General features: G+C 44.0%; 1 protein-coding gene across 1 annotated transcript in view; it reads right to left on the bottom strand.

Moving 5' to 3' along the window:
* The window catches only part of CAMK2B (calcium/calmodulin dependent protein kinase II beta), a 266,998-nt gene that overhangs the window by 65,424 nt on the left and 182,307 nt on the right, over window positions 1-19,267 (bottom strand). The window contains exons 5-6 of the mRNA XM_044659614.1: window positions 6,664-6,736; window positions 154-256 (exon numbers count right to left, since the gene is read on the bottom strand). Of these exons, the coding sequence (XP_044515549.1) occupies window positions 154-256; window positions 6,664-6,736 (176 nt within the window). The remainder of the gene's footprint in view (window positions 1-153; window positions 257-6,663; window positions 6,737-19,267) is intronic.

The following is a 19,267-nucleotide window of genomic DNA, read 5'->3' as shown; positions in this document are numbered from 1 at the left end:
GCAGATAAGAGACAGCTCTCTCTCTCTCTCTCTCTCTCTCTCTCTCTCTCTCTCTCTCTCTCCCTCTCTCTTTCCCCCCCTCTCTCTCTCCCTCTCTCTCCCTCTCTCTCCCTCCCTCTCTCCCTCTCTCCCCTCACCCAGCCCATTACTCACCAAACCATGCCTGCTGGTCCCCCTGCACCTCGATGGCCAGGCCAAAATCTGCAAGTTTCACTGCGGCTCCTTTGCATTTACTGGCCAAGAGGAGGTTCTCTGGCTGTCGGGCCAAGCCAATCAGCAAAGTGTACAAGTGGCACCGAATATTGTGAAAACACAGGGGGAGGGTTAAGAGGGAGAAAGGGATGGGGAATGGGAAACAAAACAGAAACAACAACAAACAGTTTGCAGAAAAGGGTTAGAGACTTTGGACTGAACTCTGCCAAGGAGAGGCTGCCTGACCCTGGGAGGAGAACTCATTTGACTGACTCCCAGAGTCACAAATCCAGTTTGTCAGGATCTGGGCTCAGCAGGGCAGAGATAAGGAGGCAGCTGACAGCCTTGGTGGCTTATGGGAGCATCACTTTCTAAATGTCTTCTGGATTACACAGTGTAAGATCATCAATTTGGCACTAGAAGAGATCATCAGTTTCAACCCTCTGGTTTTACAGATGAGGAAATGGAAGTATAGAGACACAGCACATATCAGAGGTAAGATTTGAACCCAGGCCTTCCTGACTCCATATCACATAGCTGCTCTGACCCAGCCTCATCAGGTATGTCATCATCATCCCATCAGCAACAAGGTGTTGCTGCTTCAGGACCTTTGATTTCCCAATTCTAGGGATTCTTAGGAACTCCAGTTCTTTCAGTCATCTTTTCCTAATGGCTCTATCTCAGAAGGGGGCCTCCTGCAACCTTCTCCCACTACTACCCCCATCACTCTGTCTTGACTCCCATTAGGTACTTGTGACATGATGTTTTTGGTACCTGGGGCTTCAGAGTACAGGCACTGGAGCTGTCCTGGGTACTAAAAGCCACCATTCAAATAACCTAAAACCACTTCCTCTGAGCAGTCTCCCTTAACCCTAAGACTGCTTACTCTGAAATACATTCAAGTCCTCTCCTGGAATCAAAGAGAGTATTTCTGATTAGCAGCTCCATCACTATTGCCCTTAGGGCCCACATTCCCTAGACATTTCTGAGTTGTTTGCCCATGCTGCAGATTGGTAATGCTTGTGGCTTGGTTCAACCAGCCTGGGAAACTCAGTCTCTCCCAATAAGGGACTGGAACAGCTGCTTCACAGGCTTTTCAATGGCCTCCCCTGGAAACTGTAGGTGGACAGAATTGAAGGTGGTCTAGTTGCCACTTTGAAGGACATCATAGTCCAAAACAGACACTTCCACCTAAAGTGTCTTTTACCAGCTCTAGAAAGCCAAGGATATGCAAGTCTGTGAGCAGGATGCCTATTGGCTCCCATTTCTGCATTTCACCCTAGGGTGAAGCAAAAACAAAAACCCAGAGCTCATTCACAGGGTCACAGATCTAGAGTTGCAAAAACCATCAGAGGCCATTTCATCCAACCTCCTCATTTTACAGATGAGGAATTTAGCCCCATGATGATTAAGTGACTTGTTCAAACATATACAATAAGCATCAGAGGCAGGATTTGGATTCACATCCCCTGATTCCAAAGCTGTGCTTCTTCTCCTGAATCACTTTGCTTCCTAAAACAGGTCCTGCATAGCTGCTGTCTCTAATGCTTGCCCTGCTATAAGAGAAAAAGACATCTTGCTCCAGAAAGAAGTTCTGTTCTCTGAGCGAATGGAAACTTCATTGTGCTCAAACATTAGCTCCATAGAGGGCAGCAGGATGCCAAAATATCCAGGTTATCTTGTGATTTATGATCCACCTCCAAGTCAGGAAAGAGAAAATGACATTGGCCTACTCCCTAGTAGGCTACTGTAGCAGAGATATAGAAAACTTTAGACACTAAGGGCCATCATTCCCAGCTCAGGTCACCTTACACAGATTCCCAGTCTACCCGGAGAAGCTGGGTTACTGGAAAGATCCTTTACAGATGAAGGAAGATTGAACCAAACAATTCCGACAGGGATTTTCTGCCTGAGAATAATAGTTCTCCCCTGACACCCAACAAAACTACTTGGATATTGGCTGAGCTTACTCTAGAGAGTGAGTAAGGACTCCTGACCTCAGAAAACAACATTCAGGGAAGATGTGGTCCCAGCCCCAACCTTGATTCCAGATCTGAAAACCATCAGGGGAAGCTTCTGTCATCGCTGTTAGTTATTGTATCAAAATCATCATGGCCACACTAGTTCCCAAAATTTTTTTCTAGAGGGATTCACATTGGCCCTACTGTCTGGCTGGATGCTTGGTTATAAGAGTCTTTATCTTTTTTCCCCATCTGAATTTCAAAAATAGCACATATTAAAAAGAAAGTTACTCAGAATGGGGTATCTCCAACAATGGAAATGAGATGCTAAAAGGATCCTAACATAGCCACCACCACCCCAGTGCCTCAACATACACATATTGTCCAACTTCAAACTCTGAAAGCCTTAAGTCAAAACTTTAGCAAGAATAAATTGGGCTGATCACAGCATTAACATAACCCTTAATCAATTTTCATTCATGTAATTTAGGCTAAGGGTCTCCTCTGGAAGCGTCTTATTGATTACAAATGTAGAAATGAAAGGATCCTTCAAAGTCATCTAGTTCAACCCACTCACTTTACAGAGGAGAGAAAACTACTGAGGCCCAGAGGAACCAATTGACTTGCCTAAGGTTACACAGCTTGTAAGTAAAATGGCTGTCTGTGATTTGGTCCTAGGTCCCTTCACTTTAAATGCAATGTTTTTGGGAATTCTTTCCTATTATACCATGCTGCCAGGGCCATAAAAGGCATAATCACTACCCACTTTCCAAGAAGAGGGCATAGAGTAGAGTTGAATACCAAGTCCAAAGCCTAAAACCTGAGTTTGATGAAGTAGCTTCTCCCCATCTGACAATGTCCACCTAAAACTCTTAGCTATCCCCACTTCATTGGCATTAGAATGGGAGCAGGAAACAGCAAAACTACAATGCCTAGTAATGCCCAGTGGAATCTGCCCAAGGAGACAAGCTTGATGCCCAGGAGATGGTGACCAAGACTCTGCAGCAAAGCATATTGCTCTGGAAATGGTCAATAGCTCTCCATAGGATTTATGAGCTGTGCCGGTCTAGAAAATCAAGGGCATTTATAGGGGCCCAAAGTCTTGGTTTTGGGGTTGAAATTTCCAGTAGATTCTGTAGGAACCTCACAGCCCTGGCTAGTGATCAAGGATCACACAATCTTGTTGCTGCCTATGAAGTATGAACCAGGTAGGTGGGCTTCCCAGCCCTTCCTTCCTGTCTCTATACTCTGTCAAGGGCTCTGGCTCATGAGTTTACACATAGTTCCTGGGCCACCAGAGTTGTTAGAGCCAATGTTTTTTCATCTTTTCTTTATCAGCAGGGACCAAGCAAGTACTGCCTCCTACCCTAACCCTTTAGGCTCATTCTAACAATTGCAAGGGCTCTGGGTGAGGGGCTTTTATTCTGCGCACTCAGACTGGGGAGATAAAAGGGTTTGGGGAAGGACAGGAGATTTCTGTGCATGTTCCTCAGGGCTCATCCAGAACTGGTCATGTCAATGTATGGCTTCAGTTAAAGCTTTTACATAAACAAGTCCCTCACCAGGAAAGAATAGTAAAGACATTTTCCAGGAGTGGGCAGGAAGGATTCACTTTAAGGAAGAGTTGGGAGAAGCAACAGATAGGGGTGAGAATTAAGGAATGGCAGAGGTGATACTGGGTTGCTTTCCACTTCCTACCAAGTAGGCAAAAAAAGATTGGGCCACAGTGCACTGGGACAAGGTTTGCCTTTGGGACCTAGTCAATAAAAAGGAAGAACATCCTGAAAACTCCTCTTTGGCTGAGACGATCTTTTCTTCATCATCCATGATAGGGCTCAGCTTCTCGGGTATGAAACTATCTGCCCTCCCAAGCAGAGTAGAGAAGGAATATCTCAGAGTCAAAGGCAAGGGTCAAAAATTACAATTTATTCTCCACCTCTCACCCATGTTTGAAAACCATGTCTTGTGTGCTAGCATTCACTGGAGGTTTAAATCTATTGTAATTTTTTTAAAGACACGAATCATGGGGTTTCAGAACAAGAAGGAATATTAAAAATCACTTGATCACAAAATAACTATCTCTACACCATGGATGGCGGAATTTTTTTAGCATTAAGAATCATAAAAGTCATATTGAAAAGTCTCCTTCATTATGCTCCCTAGTATATTACACTAGGCTAGTGGAATGGGCATTATTCATTATAATTATTTGGGCAGCTTTCTTGCCCATTTCTAGCCCTGGCTCCCAAAGCCCTGGGCCAGACAGAGACCTAATAGCACTGGACTGGACCATTCAAGTAGGAAATAAGAAGCCCACCTTACCATCAGTTTTCCCTTGGTCACCCTTTCATTGGAGCAAGCTGTTCCAGGCTCGGCAGGGTTTTCTCTAAGGTCTACTGTCATTGATTCTCATCTTAACCTCTTGGTCTGCCCTACAACATCAAATCCCTTTTTCTCTCCAGGACACTGGGTAGGCCCATTGTAATTAAAAAGAAGGAGTTTCACCCTAGAACATTTGGGATACTTTCTAACCTCAATAGCAATATGGAAAAGCTGTGTCCTATGATCAAATCCTTGTCTATATGGCCATATTCCTGCTGGAAGAGGTTGAGGCTATCCTGGAATTCTGCTGATTACATTCAAAACACACAAGTTTGGTTTTTTTATAACTTGGGAATTTTTGTTTGTTTTTCCTCTTTTTCAGCAAGGATTCTCTCCCTGTTTGCAGGAAATACCTGGAGAGGGAAAGGAAGCACAGACTGGAAGCATCTTGGCTCCAGAGTTAGAGAAATAATCAACAGCAACAATGAGGTTAAGGACAAGAGAAAAACCTAGGTTGCCTACTGCCCCAATCTTTGAGAATCTCCAACCATGACATCCAGATATTCCCAGCCAACCCTAGCAATACCCTCAATGCACATACACACACACACACACACACACACACACACACACACACACACACATTCCCACCCAATTGGCCAGTTGCCTTCTTTCCCTCCATGAGAGCTGTAGGGGAAGGGCAGGGGTAGTTATCCCTTCATAGTATGGGGACTCCCCTTTTTCTCATTGTGGCAGGAAATTAGGCTGCATGGAAGGGGCATGAGAAAACCAGGAAATACAGGGCACCTACAAGGTTACAGAAAACAAAGGACTAGGACACAGAGAAAACCAGACAAGGCATGCAGACTGGAGAGTAGCCACTTGGTCTTTGGAAAGGAGAATCAGACCTGATCTCTGGGGCAGAAAGTTCTGATTGCAACGATGTGGGTTTCCAATATGAAATTAGAGCTTAGTTGGATGGTTTCAACTTTCCTGCCCTAAGTGAGATTGAAAGTCTCTTCCACTCCCTACCCTTTACACAAGGGTCCTGCCCAGTTTTCTACCCGACAGCTGCTAACTTGAATACCCATGATGCTGTAGAAAGGGGCCTGGCTTTCCCATTCCACAAAAGGGCAGAAACGCAGGTACCCTACTCATCTCAGAAGTGGCAGGCCACAAGATGGACTGATCTTGCCACCATCTGGGAAGCAAATACAGCTGCCCACAACCAAGTGAGGTTAAGGCCAGTGAGCAAAGGGTATGACTTGCTCGTGGCTCAGGGCACTGACTTTCAGCCCAAGGGCTCCTCAATCACAGCCTGTTTTCCCACAGGAAAAGAAGAGGTCTTGAGAATCAACTAAAGTGGAAGGCCTGGCAAGGGCCATAAAGGGCTTTTTTTTGAAGTAAAGGGCAAAGAATGGGAGAAGGGGGAGAAACCTTGTTCCTCATGGCTTCTTAGCCACGCTTTCTGGGTGACTTCAAATAGCTGTTCTCCATCCTGGCACCATTTGTCAATAAACCTGAGTTAACACCTCATCTGCTCAGCCCATCCTCTAGCTCTCAGATACCAGGATGGCAGCCTTGAAAGGACAATGGAGAAAAGGCCATGTTGTTTGTGAAAGAGTGATAAAGCCTGTCCAAATTCAGTGGCCCTGTCTCGTACCTCTTCATCACATACCCAACAGCCACCTGGCAGACTAACCAGACAGTACGTCTCAGTGAAAACAGTCATGGGTTTAGAGCTGAAAGAGACCTTAGAGGCTCACTAGTCTAACCTTTGCATTTTACAGAGGAGAGAGCCTAGAGCAGCAAAGTGATTTCCCCAAGATCCACAGATTATGTAGTAGAACTGGGATTCCAAGGCCCCTGACTCAAAAAAAAAAAAAAATCCAGTACTCTTACCACTAGGCTACCCTGCCTGCTAGTCTGGCTTGGTAGCAATAAGCACTCTAAGGGCCCTGCTGAGGGCACCGATTATGTCCTGTTAGTACCATATCACTCTCCATACATACAAATATAGCAATGTGGTGGGTCAAAGGGGGAGATTAATGGCTGCCAGAAACCACTTGGAACCACTTAGACCTGACCCAGTGTTTTAAAAAATACATTTCTTCTAGAAAGCATGCAAGATACGAAGACGTACGGAAAGACGACAGACGGACAGAGCATTTGGGGGCAGAAAACTCACCTTGAGGTCTCTGTGGACGACCCCCATTTGGTGGCAATGGAGAACAGCCTCCAGGATCTGCTGGATGCAATGACTGCATGCAAACACCAGGGGGCGTGTTAGTTCACGGTGAGTGGTAACAACCACAAGGCTGGTGGGAGGGGATGACGAGGGAATGGGAAGAAGGGGAAAGGAAGTGGAGGAAGAGGAGGACACTGAAGAGGAGGAGGAGGAGGAGAAACAGGAGGAAGAAGAGGAAGAGAAACAGGAGGAAGAAGAGGTGAAGGAAGAAAGGAAAGAGGAAGAGGAGGAGGAAGAAGAGAAATGGGAAGAAGAAGAGATGGAAGAGGAAGAAAAAAGGAGGAAGAAGAGGTGAAGGAAGAAAAGAAGAAGGAAGAGAAAGGGGAGGAGGAAGAAGAGGAAAGGGAAAGGGAGGAGGAGGAGGAGGATGGAGAACAAAGGATTCCCTTGACCTCAGCTTCTATGCTAAGAATTCCCCCACATGAGAGATCTCTTCTTTAGCACTTTAGGGAAGGAAGGCAGGCTCCTTGGGTGACTGAGGCACAATGCACTGGAGGATGGAGAGAGAATGTCTGTCACTGATGGAAAGACTCTCATCTCCTCTTCACTCTTCACTAGCCCTTCTCCAAAGCCTCCTCCTTTTGGGCGTGTGTGTGTGTGTGTGTGTGTGTGTGTGTGTGTGTGTGTGTGTGTACACACAGAGGCAGAGAGAAAAAGAGAGGGATAGACAGAGAGACAGAAGATAGAAATGGGCAGAAAGACAGAGACAGATAAAAAGAGGCAGAGAAGAGGAGGGGATAAAGAGAAAAAGATGGAGAGAAGGTGAACGAGAGAAAGAGAAAGAGATGGAGAACAAAGTTAAGAGAAAAAGAGAGAAGATACCAAACTCTGCCATGTGTATGTGTGTGTGTGTGCATGTATGTGTGTGTGATATGTCCATGTACTCCATGATTTATAAAGAAAGAAATTTTTACATTGTCAAGAGAAACCTGGAGAAAGGGTAGAAGAAGGAAGAGAAGGTAGAAGGGGAGAAGGGGAGAAGGGGAGGGGAAGAAAAAAAGAAGGGAAGAAGGAGAGCAGGGATTTTTAGTGCCCAGGAAGCATCTATGGCTTGGAGGGTAGAAGGAAGAGCCAGCTGGAGGAGCACAGCAGGTTAATTGAGAAGATGTTCCCATCTCCCAGAGGTCTCTGCCTGCACCAAGGTCCCAACATCTAGGCAGTCAGGATGACCCAAGCAGAAAGGCAGCAGCATCTGAGTCATTGAGGCCATGAAGAGAAGTAGGGAGGGAGCCAGCCAGGCTCAAGCCAGCCACCTGGCCCTCCTCTAGGCCTCATACCTTTGGCAGACAGTTGGGCAAAAAGCAAGTGCAGAGGGCCTTCCCCAGAGCTCCACCTCCTCACCCTGATCTGAAGGGAGGGCAAAAGCCTGTCCTCCCAGAGAGCCTTGAGATGGAGCAGTTCTGCCAAGGATTCCTGGGTTACCCATGTCCCTATACCCATTTGCACTCAGCCCTCTCCTCTTTCAGCTCAGCTCCACTCTCTGAAGATGATACCCTCAACTGCTCACTGAATTCAGAGGGAAAGAACAGGTATGCTCATGGACATTAAAGAATGGTGGAATTATTGACATGGTGAAGAACTTTCAAAGTGAAGAAACAACTTTTCTTCCTCTAATTTCTCACTTGGTTCAGGATGCCCTACCTTAGGGATGAAAGGGATGAGGATGCAGGAATGGGGGTTCATAGGGTGAAGCTCAAAGGCCCCAATTTTCAACTGCTCCCTGGGGAAAGGAGGCTGTTGGCCAGCCCATGACACCAACCTTTCATCCTAAGTTATACTTGTTTAACCTGATGTTCACAGCAGATTAAGTAGCATCTCTGGGGGGGTATCTGCTGGCAGTCTTGACATAGGCTGGGTCCAAGGATGACAAGGAGGGTGAGAGAAGAAGAAAAGAGTTAAGAGTGGGGGACAGAGAGAGGAGAGAAAAGGGGTACACATGGCAGGGTGGGAAAGAGCGGTCCTGCGGGGTAGAAATGTCATGGTTTGTCCTACCCTGGTCTAGAGCCATATCTGATCACAAGTGAGATGCTTTGCGGCTGGTCTGTGACCCCTGGTGGTGCAGCAGACAGAGCCCAGGGCTTCCAGGTCAGCTACCCAGACTGCTGTCTCCTCCCAGCCATTCCCATTCAGGGATACACAACAGGGCCAGGCTGGCCAAACAGCCCAGAAGACAGACGGGGGTGGGGTGCCATGGGGTCCCCTTCTCCAATGACTCTGGTTCTCCTGGTGTCTATCCTAGCTTTAGATATGAACACAGCTGAGAAGCAGAGCAAAGGCCAACCAGGTACATGCTCTGTCTAATGGGAGCATTCTAAAGTCCCAGATTTAAAACAACCACAACAAAAAAAAGTATGAAGAACTTTCCTTTTAGGCCTTTATGCAATCTCCAGTAGGTTTTTTGACAGAAGAAGTGCTAGTATTCTACCAAACCTGCCCAATGGCGATGGGGCCAATGTGCAGTTATCCAGCCAACTCCCACATTTTACAGAAGAGGACACTAAGGTTATCTTATATATAGATAAATAGGACGCTTTCTACTACATGGTCTTGGTGTGGGGGCAGTTTTTTTTAAACCTTTACTTTTCCTTTTAGAGTCAATACTGTGTATTGGTTTCAAGGCAGAAGAGTGTTAAGGGCTAGGCAATGGGGGTGAAATAACCTTCCCAGGGTCACATAGCTAGGAAGTGTCTGAGGCCAAATTTGAACCCAGGACCATTGAACTCTAGGCCTGAGCCACCTGGCTGTCCCCAGTAGAAGAAGTTTTCTGATAAGGCCCATTAGTTCCCTATTTCCAATTGGTTTTGTGACTCTGGATGGGCTTTTTCAAATCTGTGATTTCCATCTTCCTTGAAATGGAACTCTTAAAAAGCTGTGACTCAGGGAAACTAGCTCTGATCTCCTGCATTGTTGCTGCTGCTTCATACTGATGATGCCTTCCAGTCATGCAACTCTGGTTGCTACTCATTCCCCTCTTTTGCTATGTTGTAGAGAAGAATCAGATTGACTGGAATCATCCTAGTGAGGATCTTTTAAAAATAGTCCTATTGCTGCTGGAAAGGGCAGCCCTGCCATCTGGAAAATGGGTACATTTGGCCATCAGCAAGTCCAAGGCAAGGGAGAAGGAGGATAAGTTCCCGCCCTAGAGTAGGGTCAGACTCAAGGGTTCCTTTTATCAGTAATGATCCCTTTAGTAAAGCAGCCACTAGTAGTGGAAGGGGACATTGGCTACCAATTCTGATGCCCAGAAAAAGAGCCTTGAAATCACATTCCACTGATCCTGCCTATAATCTCTTTATTCCTAAAACAAAAGGAGAGGAGTTAGGGGTCATGGCCTAACCAAACTTCCTTCTGTTAACTATTAGATGGCTTTTCCTTCCAATTGCCTCATTTCTTTCCAATTTGAACCTGAACCTGACTTAGACCTGATCTCCAATACCTTCCTTTTCCCCATTCACAGGACCAATACCCTGCTTCAGTTGCAGTTATGCGGGAATTCTCAAGAATTTCCTGATCAGTCTCTTTGCTTGTAGTCTCTTCCCTTTACAATTCAGCAGTCCCCCAATTGGCCAAAACAATATTCTTAGGCCTAGGTTGAATTACGTTGTAGCCTTTCTCAACAATCCTCAATGGCTTTGGTAGATAGATTCCTATCTATATTTATATTGTCTAGTGTGATTTTAAATGGTGTTTCTCTTTCTACCTCTTGCTGCTGTGATGTGTTGGAGATATATAGACATGCTGATGGTTTATGTACATTTATTTTGTATCCTGCAACTTTGCTAAAGTTGTTGATTATTTCCACTAGCTTTTTAGTTGATTCTCTGGGATACTTTAGGTAGACCATCATATCATCTGCAAAGAGTGATAGCTTAGTCTCCTCATTGCCTATTTTGATACCTTCAATTTCTTTTTCTTCTCTAATTGCTACTGCTAGTGTTTCCAGTACAATGTTAAATAATAGTGGTGATAATGGGCATCCTTGCTTCACTCCTGATCTCATTGGGAAGGCTCCTAATTTATCCCCATTGCATATGATACTTATTGATGGTTTTAGATTTATACTGTTTATTATTTTTAGGAAAGCTTCTTCTAATCCTATACTTTTTAGTGTTTTCAATAGGAATGAGTGCTGTATTTTGTCAAAGGCTTTTTCAGCATCTATTGAGATAATCATGTGATTTTTATTTGTTATCTTGTTGATGTAGTCAATTATGTGGATGATTTTCCTAATGTTGAACCATCTTTGCATTCCTGGTATAAATCCCACCTGATCACGATTTGGATGTAGACTCTTAATGACCCTAGAACAACTATCAATAATATGGAAATAGGTCTTGATCGATGATACAGGAAGAAACCAGTGGAAATGTGTGTCGGCTACTGGGGGTGTGGGGGGGTGTGGAGAGAGAGAGAGCAAGAACATGAATCATGTAACCATGGGAAAAATTTTCAAAAAAAAAAATTAAAAAAAAAACAACCCTAATGGCTTCTTGTGTCCTGCATTTAAGGCTGCCTCCAATTGGGCTCATAGTAACATACAGTAGGTGCTTAATAAATTTTCACTGAATCAAACTGAGTTATTTATTTTTAAAAAGCTGTTTATAGAACTGGACCCCTAGCTCTCCTAGCAGCCAGGTCTTTGATGCCCAAGGGCACCAATTAGAATTTTGCCACAAAATACTGTAAGAGCCCCAAGTGGACAGAACCTTCTTTCCTGAGAGGCTCAACCTACACAAGGGATGAGGCCTTATTTGTCTTTACAGTATGCTTCCTAAAAGGCATCAAGGCCACTTTCCAGATTAAGAGAATAAGGGCCTTAAGGAAGAAAAAGATTCATTCCCAATGTAAAGGTCAGCTATTATCTCCTCTTGCTTTTGTGCCTCCATCCAGGAGGCTGGCTAAAGTGGTCCCAATTTCACACAGAAGATGGAGCCTCCTCTTTCTCAGACTGACTCCTTCTCTTCAGAGACAAGAGGACAGGGTCCAGCCTCCACCTCTTTCCCTCTTCCTGAAAATCTGAAAGTGCCAGCTAGAGAGAGATGATCAAGCTTCTCCTGTCTCTCTCTGTCTTACCCCAAGCCCCACCCCAATCCTGGTTTGCTTCTGGATTGCAATGATTATCAATAGAAGTGGGTTGTCATAGATTATTCTGCCTTGGTCTGGGCACAAAAATATGCCTTGGCCACCTGAAGGAGGTGAGCCTTTACTGAACTCCCACAGACCCTTGAAGGCTACTTTACCAAACTCTGCTCTATTGGCTAATGCAGTGATGGGCAAACTTTTTCAAGAGGGAGCCAAAGGAAAGGAAATGCTCATCCGTCAGTCTGTTTCTGAGGCAACTCTTTTGAAGTTTCATTGTATCCGCATCCTACTCATTGTATTCGTCAGATTAGGAATAATGTCGTGCCTCCAGATAGAACATTCCAGGTGCCGCATCTGGCCCACAGACCGTAGTTTGCCCATCACTGGCTAATAGATTCAACCTGCTCAAGGAACCAGATCCCCAGAGGCCATTTCCTCAATGAAATCTTTCTTCTCTTTACTTAAAAGAGTGCCCAGCATATAGATGGCACTATTGAAATGCTTATTCCTTTCCTTTCCCCTTCCCTCAGAGAATGGTCAAAACTAATCTTCAGACACCTAGAACAGATGGACTATCTGGTTCTGGGCCAAATCTCTGCAGGGTGCGAGATCCCTCCAAAGCACAGCGATCCTCATGCAAGCAAAAATATAGGGCTGGAATTAATTTTAAAGACTGAGTCCAACCCACTTGTTTTTATAGATGAGAACAGAGACCCAGAGAGGAAAGATAAGCTACCTAAGGTCACACAGGCTGAAAGAACCAGAGCCAGAACTCAGACCCCAGTTCAAAGCCAATCTTCCTTCTTCTATACCATCTGCCACAGGCTATCTGAGGTTAAATCTTGACAGAGGTTTTCCCCCCCATGACAATGATTAAATATGATTCTTCCCCCTCCCTTGAGTACAACGGGAAAGATGTAAGGGATCTCCAGAAGCCCAAATTTGGAATTCTTTCATGCTGCCACCCCAGATAAGTCCCCAGGAACTGGCTAATCTGCATGTTATATGCAGCCATGCTAGCTGCCATGGTTGTTCTGCCTCCTTCTATGTCCTGTACTCCAAGGCAAAGGTGACTTAGTCCTTCTCTCAGCTTGTCCTGTTCTTTCAGGGCTGGAACCACTGACAGATTCAAAGGCAACAACTAGTTTTCAACACCTGCTAAGACATCTGTAAGAGGAAATCATCCAGCTTCTGCTTAAATACTTTCAGCAACAGGGAGCTCACTAGCCCATTTTACTTTGGGATAGTTCTAGTCACTAGAAAGTTCTTTCTTATGACAAGTTTATGACCTAAAAGTTATCAACTCTCTCCCCATTCCAAGTCATTAGAGGCAGTTCTTCCCTCTGAAGCCGTACATAGGAGTCCTCAACTTCCATTTCTTTGTGGCAGTCTTTAAATCACTTGATGGAAGCTATCATTGTCTTTCTTCTATTTTTTCCTGCAAATTAAACAAGCCATTCCTCCAACTATTCTTTAGATGACATGGATTCTAGTTTCCTCTTGTTCACCACTCTCTGACTACATAGTAGTCATGCTCCAGAAATCAACACAGTTCTTTCAATGTTGATTGATCCATTGCAAAGTACGTGATTAATCCTCTTCATCTATACATGAAGCTCCTTTTGTTGTTGGTCAATCATTTTTCAGTGACCCCATTTGGGGTTTTCTTGGCAAAGATCCTGTAGTACTTTGCCATTTCATTCTTGAGCTCATTTGGTAGATGACAAAACAGGGTGAAGTGACTTGCTCAGTGTCATACAGCTAGTGTCTGAGGCCAGATTTGAACTCAGGAAGAAGAGTCTTCCCGATTTCAAGCCCAGTGCTCTACTACTACACCACCTAGATGCTGATGCTCCTACAGAACAACCTTAAATTGTCAGTCCCTTTAAAGCAGCCCTGCCAGACTGTGCACCTGTATTTGGCTGGTGGTTAAACTAAAATCCCCTCTCGGTCTTTTCCCCAACCCTGCCCACCCAAGTAGTGACTTTTTTATTTTAACAGAGATGTCAGATTTCTCATTTACCCAAACTAAATGTCTTTAGTTTTTAATCTCAGCCATCTAGGCTATTGAGAAATTTTTAAGTTTTAATTCTGTCATCAATCACTCTTTTCAGTTTCAGGACATTGTAAATGGCATAATTTTGTAAAATGCTAATCCACAGAATGTAAACTCCTTGAGGATAGGGACCATTCTGGTTTTTTTATCTCTTAATTATAGGACTTAGCCCAGATCCTGCCATAGTAATAATAAAGTGCCCCATAATAATAGTGGGCACTTAATAAGTGCCTGTTGAAATGGATTAACTAAAAAAGTCTGTCTTTCTCTAAGCCACTAATTAAAATGTTGACTAGGATAGGGGTCAAGGACAGAGACCTGTGGTACTCTACTAGAGACATATGTATATAGGTATATATCTAACATAACACCAAGGTATTCATGGGCATTCTGAAGGCTATTTTTAAATGCTCTGAATCCTCTTAAAGGCCCAGGTTTAGACCACAATTCATTATCTTATCCGCATCATGGGAGACTTTGCCAAAATGTTTTGCTATGTGTTTTACTTCTGAAAATGTATCACTATATGAAAATGTAATCCTATGGGCTGCAAATATAGAAACTATATCCCAAAAAATGAGGCTAGTTTGGTTATTTACCTTTTTTAAATCCCTTATTTTCTGTCTTAGAATCAATACTAGGTATTGGTTCCAAAGCAGAAGAGCAGTAAGGGCTAGGCAAGTGGGATTAAGTTACCTTACACAAAGTCACACAGCTAGGAAGTATCTGAGGCCACATTTGAACTCAGGTCATCCAGAATCCAGGTCCAGAGCTCTATCCACTATACCATTGCCTCCAGACAGGAAACTTTCCCACATTTTGAAAATCAGTTCAACATCTACACTTCTCCCGGCTTCTGGTACTATCCTTATACCATTTGAATTCTTAAAAATTACTCAGAATGGCTGAGACTCTTTCTGCGAATTTCTTTATTACTCAATGGTATTACCCATTTGAGACTAGACACACCAGCTCATTTAAAGGCTCCTCTCACATCTTCCCTTCTTGTCTTGTGCTGCCACATCCTGTTTGTGCAATTTTTTCCCATTCTTCTTGCTGAAGAGGACAGAAGGAAACCGAATGCTGAGTGGCCCTGATTGCTCTCTGCTGTGTTAAGATTATACCATCTTCTCTCAGCTTTTGTTTTCCAAGCCTCAGGTCACTCTCTGCTTTCTCCTTGATGCCATTCTGGTCTTGTCTGGTCAATTGAGGCCATTCTGGTCTGCCTTCATCTTGATTGTTCAACCCTTCTTCTTCCACCCTTAAAGCACATCCTTTTGGAAATATGGCTTATCAGAGAATGAGGACCCTGAGTCACCTACCCCTTTCAGAGTCTCTGGCTATAAGCTCATACCTCGCTTTTCTCTGAATGTTTTTTGGAATCTGTTTTACAAGAGTCCAGTCTAAGATACCCTGTATTCCCTTGCTTTTTTGTTAAGTTTTTTAAATCCTTACCTTCTGTCTTAGTATTAATTCTAAGATTTAAAAAATGGCAAGTGCTAGACAATCCGGAGTTAAGTGACTTGCCCAGAATCATTCAGCTAGGAAGTATTTGAGGTCACATTTGAACCCAGATCCTCCCCACTCTGGGACTGGCACTCTATCTACTGTGCTACCTAGATGCTCCTCTGCTAAGGATTTCAAGATAAACAACTTCAAAGTTCTTGTCACTTCCTAATCACCAATCATTTCTTCCTTATTGGTCAGGATTAAGCCCAGATGAATAGTTCTCCTCTCTGCCTCCTCTCCTGAGATTAAAATATCAGTAAGGCGAGTCATTAAATTTACCAGATATTGTACTTTTAGAATGAGACTTCCAGCAAGTGTCTGGATTCCAGACATTTCCTCTCTCTACCATATTGTTCCTTCTTGCCAGTTTCATAATCTATGTCACAAGGACATGAGATTGTATGGACACCTCGTAGAGTTAGTCCATCAGAAAACAGAACTTCGACTGACACTGGGCTTGGACAGTGAGTGGGAGGTGTGATAATTAGATTAAGTCTGCACTGCCCATCTTTAGATTTAATAACCAAAGATGAGAGCACCTCCAATTCGTGGAGGTCCATAACCCATGTGTGCTAGAGTGGATGATGAATCAGAATCAACTGACCGCCCCCTAGGCAGTCCTAAGAGAGTGTCTGTTGTGATTGGACATACAAACCAGGGGAAGGAATAGGAAGTGACGCATAAGTGACCCCTTTAAAAGAGGGAGTTGAGTGAGTGAGAGGAGCTTCTGGTGAAGAGGGCGGCTGATGAAGGAGTTCTTCTGGTCTGTGGAGGAGTGCTGGCTGGAACACTGAAACCTTGGTGAGACTGCTTTCAATATCTTCTTTAGAAGTCCACGTGGTGAGTTTAAAGACTGAATCTTTCTGAACTTCTCTTAAGGAACTTCCCTTTAATAGACTCTGTGAGTGCTTCATTCACCTCCGGGCCTCTGGCCCTCTGACTCTCAGCTTGGGTTAATTAGATCTACCTGGATTAATTAGAGGATCATAGTAATTTACCTACTGTGTTAGATTCTTATTTCCTTATTTCCTCTCTCTCTTCTCAATTGTAAATAAATTTCCATAAAAGTCAATTTTGACTTGAGATTATTCTTAATTGAGGATTGATATTTGTTCAATCCATCTTTTAATATATTTGACCAAAAAACCACTTTTCCCCCTCACAGGGGGCCAAAACTAAACAAGAGTAGAAGAGTGAGTTGGATTGCCTTTGGGAAATTGAGCAATTTTTTCATTTCTTTTTTTTGTTTAATGACCTCAAGCTTCTCCTTGGAACAAAGGCTGATTTTTCTGATTATAGTTTTACAGTAACGCTATGTGGCTATGAGTCACAGAATAAAATAATCTCTGAATAACTGAAATTGAGGGTCACCCAAAGGTCAACACAGAGGCCCACGGTGGGTGCAATATAGTTGCAACACATTACAAATGAGAATTTCTGCATTAAAAGTGACAGGGAGGATTTAATCAGAGAGATGTTTAACTAGAAAAGAAAAAGAGAAACCAATGCCTACTGAGAGTGAGAGGTGGAGAGCCTAGAGGCTCCCATTGGTCACCATACAAAGTCAAAAGTCCTGTGGGAAGGCCTCGACATCTTTACAGAAGGACTCTGGCAAGAATGGCAAAAGATGTAAAGGCATGGAGGAGTAGCTATATACACTGTTGGAGGCTCACTCATGTCAGTGAGATTACGGGTCCATCAAAGTTTCAAAGTTTTAGGAAGTAGCATCCACTCTCCTCATTAGGAGAGGGCAATACATGCATGCAGTAGGCACTTGATCTGTGTCAAACTGAATTAAACCTCACTGGATGGTCTGCAGCATCCTCCCACAAACAGAATATTTCCTGTTCCTCTCTCCTTTTGGCTTCATTGTAATTCTGCCTGCCCATATCTCAACCATACCTCATCAATCTTGGTACCCAGCATACACTTTCATGCAAAGCTACTCCCTGCACCCCACTTTTTAAACCCTTACTTTCTGTCTTAGAATTATGAATTATAAAGCAGAGGATCAATAATGGCTAGGCAATTGGGGTTAAATGACTTGCCCAGGGCCACACTGCTAGGAAGTGTCTGAGGTCAGAGTTTAAGCCAGGTCTTCCCAGCTCTAGGCTTGGCTCTCTGTACCACCTAGCTGCCCCAATCTGCCTACTTACCAGTGCTCTCTCCTTCTCTGTATTATGATATATCTACTTATTTATTTAAAGAGTGTATCCTCTTATGCTCCCAGGAGAATATAAGGTCCTTGAGGGCAGGAACCATTTTTTTGTTTTGTCTTTGGGTCTTTAGAACAAGTGCCTTGCATGCAAGTAGGTATTTAATGAATGCTTTTTAAGTTGAACTGAATTGAATATCCTAGATCTGAGCCCCTTTCCACCGAGATAGCAGCAATATCTGCAAGTCTATTTGCTTACCTTTATCAAAATGTAAAGTTGTCTATACTTTGTATGCTTTTATGCAGATGCCCAAGGCCATAAACATGCTGCCCAATGGATATGCCAACCCTGAATACCATCTACTGTTTGTCTAGGGATGTGGCAATCACTGAGGGCACAGCAAGTGAAGATGTTTCAGTGCCACTGGTTGTATCTAAAGACTAGCACCCTGCCCTAAGACTCTAAGTTGGAGCTCCCAAGCAGAACTCCACCCCACCCTACCATTCTCACTTAGGTTCCCTGCCTCATCTCGAGGCCCCTGAAATGATTAACAAAGACTTTGATCAGCTGCTAGCCCAAGTGTCCAGGATCTGCAGAGCACTCAACACTGGGCTTCACCTGTTCTGGGGCAAACACTACAGCAGTAGGATCTATGACCCCCTACCCCAGCAGGAAGCCTATCCCCACAGGAAGCAGACTCATGTATCAGACCCTCTATCCATTCCAAAACCATGTTGCTCATAGGCTAATAGACTCATAAAGTCAAAGTCCTCAGAGACCTTATCTACTTTAACCCCTTCATTTTACAGATCAGAAACCTGAGGTCCAAAGACTTTAAGTGTCTTGCTCATGGTCATTTGCAGAGTTGGGATTCAATCTCAGGCCCCCTAATTCCAGACCTGTCATTCTTTCTACTACACCACCTAGAAGATTCCTAGGCTCTGTAGTTTAGAAGGATTTCCCCGAAACCAGATAATGGAGTTTTTTTTTTTTACTTGCTGTGTTTGTCTCCAAAGTCAAGCCTTGGCTTAGACCAGGCAGACCCAGCCTCAAAAGGGGCCTGAAGGAGCTCTGGAATGGGCCAAAGACTGAGAGGAGAAAGTAGGCTTGAGGAGCTCTGAGTTTCAAGATGGATCTCCTAGTTCTCATCATCACTTCTTTGCTCCCTAGCTATGGAGATAGCTTTTTCTTTCTCAAGCCTCAGACTCCCTGGTGACCCATCATCCCACATGACATTCAGCTCTTGATTCCCTGGACAAGAAGGCTCAGACATTTAGAGGGCCCCAGAATTACATGCAGGAGTGCAGAGCTCTAGCTGGAAGGAATCTTGGAGGCAATCTAATCCAATCAATTAATGTTCTAGGCAGTACTCTCTTAGCATTTGCAAGACCAGGACATTATAGAGGAATGCCCACTGATCTCAGGCCAAGACCCAGGCAGGTTAAATCACTTACCCAAAGTCATATGAGTACTAAGCATAAAAGGTCATATGTGAACCAGGTGGGATGGAGTTGTCTCCAGATCAAAAAGACACATAAAAATGAGAGAGCCAGGAGGAGAGACAGACATAAAAAAGAGAGAAGGAGGAAAAGTGGAGAGAGAATGAATAAAGACTAGCTAGAGCTATTCTATTTTCTTTTCATCACTTTTCTGAAGAAGGGAGAGAAATGAAAGCCTTATGGGCTAAGAAGGCGCCTGGGTAGATGATTCTGATGGTCATTGGCCTCCCTCAGGAGGGCTA

This window comes from Gracilinanus agilis, chromosome 2, assembly GCF_016433145.1.
Source record: "Gracilinanus agilis isolate LMUSP501 chromosome 2, AgileGrace, whole genome shotgun sequence".
Lineage (NCBI taxonomy): Eukaryota > Metazoa > Chordata > Mammalia > Didelphimorphia > Didelphidae > Gracilinanus > Gracilinanus agilis.
The sequence above is the reverse complement of the archived record's forward strand: the minus strand, read 5'-3'. Positions and strand labels throughout refer to the sequence as shown.